Source organism: Meriones unguiculatus, chromosome 6 (genome assembly GCF_030254825.1).
Source record: "Meriones unguiculatus strain TT.TT164.6M chromosome 6, Bangor_MerUng_6.1, whole genome shotgun sequence".
Classification (NCBI taxonomy): domain Eukaryota; kingdom Metazoa; phylum Chordata; class Mammalia; order Rodentia; family Muridae; genus Meriones; species Meriones unguiculatus.
The window spans coordinates 37,324,717-37,330,716 of record NC_083354.1 but is presented as its reverse complement, the minus strand read 5'-3'; the positions used below and the strand labels follow the sequence as shown (position 1 = coordinate 37,330,716).

The following is a 6,000-nucleotide window of genomic DNA, read 5'->3' as shown; positions in this document are numbered from 1 at the left end:
CCTTCTACTCTTCTGTAATTCAACATGACACCTATACATTTTCATTTCTGTGTCAGTCACACAACCTGTGGCTGAACTGCATCCTCACCTACTTCCCTACCTCGGTGGGCTTGAGGGCAGCACCGCAAACGCCGTTCAACAACAACCATGGTAAGCAGCAGCCACTGCAGCCAGGTAAGAATGGCAGATCAGTTGTCTAATGCTGTAGATACACTCAACTACTAGACTTTAGATACACTAAAGTACTAAACAGTGTGTGTGTGCTCGCACAGAAGGTGTGCCAGCTGTCTTCTTCAATCATACCCCACCTTAGCTTTTGAGGTAAGATTCCTTTGAACCTGAATCCAGTTACAGTGGTTGGTCAGAGAGCTTGAGGGGTACCCATCTCTTCCCTGACCCCATGGCAAGCACTTTAATGACTGAGTCATTTCTCCAGCCCTGAACTGTGTACTTCAGATCAATTTTTGGCTAGTGTGTAGTATGTGCTGGGTGAGTGTTCAACCACTGAGCAACAATGCCAAAGCTGTACCAATTTTCCAAAAGGAATTAACAGCTCCAGATCCTATGGGCTGAGGGTCCCTTGGCTATAGCAACACAGTAATATAGAGGATACTTTTACACTGTCTAGTCTTTGGCGTCCTGGTCATTGCTCAGGCATTCAGAATGCCGCCACTGCAAACTTAAGTAGGGTAACAATGTCAATGTGCAAGCTGCAGCCTGCCTAGTTTATACTATAAGCATCGCCGTGAACTTCACTCTGCAGCTACAAGGTCATGATACTGAAACTTCACTGTGAAGTTTAGGGTTAGTGACAACACAGGGTATGAACTTAGATTCAAAATAATCTTCTAAGCTTACCAAGCCAACACTCCAGTGTGGTAAAAGCCACTATCTTGTCACTTCCCCACAACAGCACTGTGAGTTCACAAACACGAGGCTTCAAACCAAATTTGCTCCCTAATACCAAGAAAGGTGCAGGCATGGCGTGAAGACTGTGCTCAACATCTTGCTGTGCAGTCTCAGAGCCCTATGGAGTGGGTGTTCCTAACAGCCTGGGCTTCCGTTCCTGCCACTGCCTGACCCCAACAAGTCACAATGAAGTACATTTTATTCTGAATAAAAAGGTGAAATTTAAAAACACGGTTTGAGCAAACTTATTTTTCTTTTCTAAGATGAGTAGAGGGAGGATGGGATCAGAACTTCATACTCCTTTCAAAAACAAGATCTGCAAAAGACAAGGCTTAACACAAAATTTGAATTAACTTTATTTCCCTTATGGTCAATAACTTCTCTGCATTGAATTGTAAAGCAACAAAGTAAGATAAAATCCCCCAAATAAAAAGGTATCAGAAATCCAGATTTAGTTACACTTTATTTGTGAAAATGTTCAGCCTTTTTTATTGGTCTGTAAAAGAACCATCATCCGGGTCAAAAATGAATTCTATAAATCAAAGAATATTCTACACCTTGAAAAAGGAAATCAGCAGTAACATTCTCACGGAGCATTGTAAATTACGGCTTCTTCATAAAAGGTACATACTGTTCTGTACTTTCCCACCAAAGCAGTGGTGTAATGTGTAAAAAGTTCTCCTGCGGCAGGAAACCCCTCTCTCACTAACAACTGGATAAAGTTTTCAAGTCTGTATAAAGGTTGCCTATAAGCTGGAAAATGAACATGTTCAATCTCCATTTATATTTTAGTGCATCTTTTGACAATTGTCACATTTGTAATAAAAGTAAGAAAAATGCCTATATAGCACTAAAGAGTGTTTCATCAAATGCTTAAGGTAGTAAAAAACATGGAGCAGTGAACAGAAATCATTGTGATGAACAAAAACTGGTATAAAATGAAAATCCAGGCAAAGTTTACAAATCCTTTGTCATTTTGAAGAGTCACAGAAATGAACTTTGGATACCTGTCCACTTTAAGGGCATGCCCCTTACTCTTCTGCATGTAAACATGCTGCCAACCTCAGTACTAAGGTAACAAAGCCATCCTGGCCAGCAACATTCTGTGTGTGCTTACCATGATTCCCAAAGGATATAAATTTAGCCCTTGAATGAACAACGCATGAAATCTGCTCTGTAGGTACCTGGTGAAAACACCTGCTAAACCACAGTGCTGACGCCTGAACACAAACATCTGTCTAGTCAGCTAACTATGCAGAGGCCCACCGTCAGCAGCAGCTGCTTACAGCGGCAGTGAGCGACAAAGGAGACATTTGATGAAACATTCTTCACACCGGAGAAACAGGAAAATAAATAGTTCACAGACGTAGACTCTCTTCTAACACTTCTTTCTCAGACCTGGGCTAGTTTGTTTACTGGTCAAGAAGCTCTTGTCACATCTGTCATTTGTGTCTTATATATTGCTATTTGGGTAATTCAAATAAGATGCAGGTCTCGTAAAAGATTAAAAAAAAAAATTGACAAGTACGCATGTGCCAGGGACCAAATTAGAGGGTTCTTTGGTGCAATTAGTCCAAATTCTCAGATTTGAAGGGTAATATGTACCAATAAAAAAAAAAAAAAAAATCTTCCGCCAGCTGCTCATAGCACGGCTCTGTCTTGCTTCATGTTACAAATCGAAAACAGCTGTTCTCAATAAACCAATTTAATTTTTAAATGAGGCATTGTCAGAAAATTTTGTACATTGACCTGGCCCAGCGATGGTTCTGTACCCTTGGTGCTGTGAAACAGGACATGAGCTGAAGGCAAAGACCGGTTCTCACAAGGACAACTGCTGCAGGCCTGGCCAGAACAGTGTGTTTAAACAGTCTTCTTAGAGATTTTCTTGCCTTTCTTAAAAACTAGCTTATTTTTAATGTAGCCACGCTTCCTTTTCGTAGTCTAGAAAGAGAGGAGAATGCACAGTATTAGTTCAGATCTCTTACAGATTGAAGACATAGCCAGCTCACCATTATGGACTGTCACTAAGTTTGTCTTGGGACACGACTACACAATGCTCAGTGTGTATACTGCTGTCTTGTAAGAAAGCTGAGGTGAACATAGTAGGTTACTGGCGTTTAAGAAGGTTACTATAGCACCCCTTGCCTCTTCCTCAATAACTACCTGCTTAGTAGCAACAATGACAGATTCCAGGTACCAATCTAGGGAATGCTGCCATTGGCTAAGCATCCAAGGAAACTGGCTGTTGGTAATACAAGTTAATATGGCCATTTTCAGAGCCCCATTTTCCATCTGCAAAATGAGGACGGCTATTTGCCCACCTTCAAAACTAAAAGGCAAAGTTTACCTGGCAAAAAAACAAACATTTCTCAGGTTTCATAAATCTTGTAAAAATAAAACATTTTTTTGACAACTTGATAACCTAACTAAAATAGTTGTTTATTGGGTACATGTGGGCATTTGGGCATACATGCACACAGAGGTCAGAAGTCAACCTCTATAGGTCACCACCCTGTTTTTTTTTTTTTTGATAGTGACAGTTGCTCACTGAACCTAGACACCACCAATTCATCAAGGCTGGCTGGCCAGTGAGGGATCTGCCTGTCTCCAGTGCTAGGCTAACAGGAGTGTGCTGCAATACCCTGCTTTTTATGTAGGTGCTAGGGATCAGTAATCACTTTAACCACTGAGCCATCTCTTTAGTCCTACTAAATAAAATACAGACGTTTTCTGGTAGAATGCTGTAGAAGATATGGGGGTAGAAACTGCCACAAGACTATCTGCTAAACCAACAGAACAGCCAGACCCAAGACCTCGAGGAAAGCGCTGCACACCAACAAACCAGGTTTTTACATTAAATGCACTATTCAAGAAGGCTATAAACTCAGGATACAGTATGTTCCTCTTAGAAAAAGCACTTGTCACCAAGGCTGCCCTTGTGCTAAGAGAAAACCAACTCCAACAAATTTTCTCCTGAGCCCTGTGCCTTTTGTGCTGTGGCACGCCTCCTGCAACTCTCAAACCAGAATTAAAACAACAAAAAAACTTCTATTTAAATATCTCATATATATAGCCAGCATGGTGGAACATGCATGTAATCCCAGCGTTTAGGAGGTGGAAGCAGGAGAATTTCTAGTTTCAGACCAGTCTAGGCTACACAGCAAGACCACTCCACAAAAGTAAATAAAATTCACCACTTCTAAAGTAAGTAATATGGCCTGTGTTCTGAGGTATTTGGCATGTATTTAACAGGTTAAATGATCTGTTCTGGGTTATGGAAAGACCTAAGTGCCCTTTGGAAAAGATCAGTTTACTAATCACTACTGTGCAGCCAGAGCCTGCTGACAGGATGGTTGCATTTCCGACTGCCCATCACTCCCATCCTGCACCCACACACTCACTGTCAGTAGCTTTAATAGGGAAGGTTATAGGAGATCTGCCCAACTTAAATGACTTAAGTGCGCAATAATGCCCCCCCTCCAGTTTATTAGGAAAGGACTACATGGTCTCCTCACAATTCTTGCCTACAAAGCTCTGTCATAATAATTATATTGAAAGTAAGTAGCTTAAGAAAAATGACTTGAGTTTTTACTTCAGAAGGCCTCACTCAACATTATACAGATGATGTGCTCAGCAAATAAAAGCTTCATTCAAGAGTAGAGCATGAATGTTAATGTGCTTTAAACTGAAGATGAGGAGCCAATAACTAAAATTCTTTCAAGTTTTGACTTTCGTGCAGATAGGACAGTTAATGGTCACAGCACAGACTGAAGTAAGAAAAACTTCCATTGTGCTCAACAGCAGGAAAGTTGTGGCTCGAGGTTGCTAAAGTGCTCACTGTGAGAAGGATTCCTGTAGCCCTTGTACAAGCAGTAATGTTTCTTAGCAGTTTTCAGCATTTTCCAAACCACTACTGGACCACTAAGCCTGAGCTATCCTTTTAGCAAGATGACTTCACCGGGCACCCACCTTCTTTGACAAATATTTCTGTTTGGGGATAATATTGGTGACTCGAGGCTTGTGTCCTAGTGTCTCCCTGTTGTTGGGAGCTTTCACTTTATATATCCTGACAAGCCAGTGCTCTGATGTAAAGGCTTCCTCCAAATGCTTGAATTTAATGTCCTTATTTCCAATCTCGGCATTACGCGTTCGGTCAAAACCTGGGGGTGTGCGAAAATCTAGCTGCAAAAGAAACATCAGAACCTAATGTCAGCCATATTGGAAAACATTCAGTATTACAAAGTAGCAACTGCTGTCAAAGGGCAATGACCTTCTTCCTTAAATCAGAGACAGAATGGAAGAATGCATTATAGCAGGTCTCAATACCCAGATAGGAAGAAATCATCAAGAAAACTTGACACATCAGAATATGTTTCAGAGTCCTTAAAAATAGATGAGCAATGTAAGTGTGGTTCAGGGACAGAGGGACAGGGAGAAGGTGCTTCCTTTCACCTCAAGAGCCTCACAATGACTATCTGTTTCATTATGCCACATGGTCGTCATTCAGCTCTCATGCACTGGACTGACTCAGCCTAAATACCACCGTCTCTTTAAATAAAAGAAATGCCCATGTAAACCATGCTCTGATGTCTTCACGTCCAAAGGAAGCTAAGCCAGCTGAGCTATGGGGAGACTATGAGAAATAAAAGAGCAATGGACACACTTTTAAGTAGATCAAGTTTGTGCAGAAACAAAACGAAACAAAAAAATATCTCTTTTATAAGCAGTATAAAACCAGCCTACAAAGCAATAGGGATGTTTTTGCTTGCCCATACAACAGAAAAATTGTATTTCCTGCCCCAACATGCATGCTTCCTAAGGGATAAGACCAATAGACCTTCAATTATTCATAAAACTTAAGAAGGAGAAAACCTCCTCCATCCAGAGAACTTTTCATTTATACCAGAACAACTATTTTCTGGAGTAACTTTTATAACCAGGTACTTCTTAGCAGGAATTTGGATCCCAGGCAAATGGTCTTTAAAAAAAGCAAGAACAAAAGTGGGCATAGTGTTTTGCTTTTAAAACCACCTACAGAGTGATCCCAAATACCCTCCTACCCTAGAGCAACACAGAAATCAGTAATAAACT

At 40.9% G+C, this 6,000-nt stretch overlaps 1 protein-coding gene across 1 annotated transcript in view; it reads right to left on the bottom strand.

The window, feature by feature from the left end:
• Positions 1 to 1,241: 1,241 nt before the first annotated feature.
• Stt3b (STT3 oligosaccharyltransferase complex catalytic subunit B) overlaps positions 1,242 to 6,000 on the bottom strand; it is a 68,370-nt gene continuing 63,611 nt past the window's right edge. Inside the window, exons 15-16 of the mRNA XM_021656000.2 lie at positions 4,879 to 5,091; positions 1,242 to 2,850 (exon numbers count right to left, since the gene is read on the bottom strand). Coding sequence (XP_021511675.1) covers positions 2,770 to 2,850; positions 4,879 to 5,091 — 294 coding nt within the window. The 3' untranslated portion in view covers positions 1,242 to 2,769. The remainder of the gene's footprint in view (positions 2,851 to 4,878; positions 5,092 to 6,000) is intronic.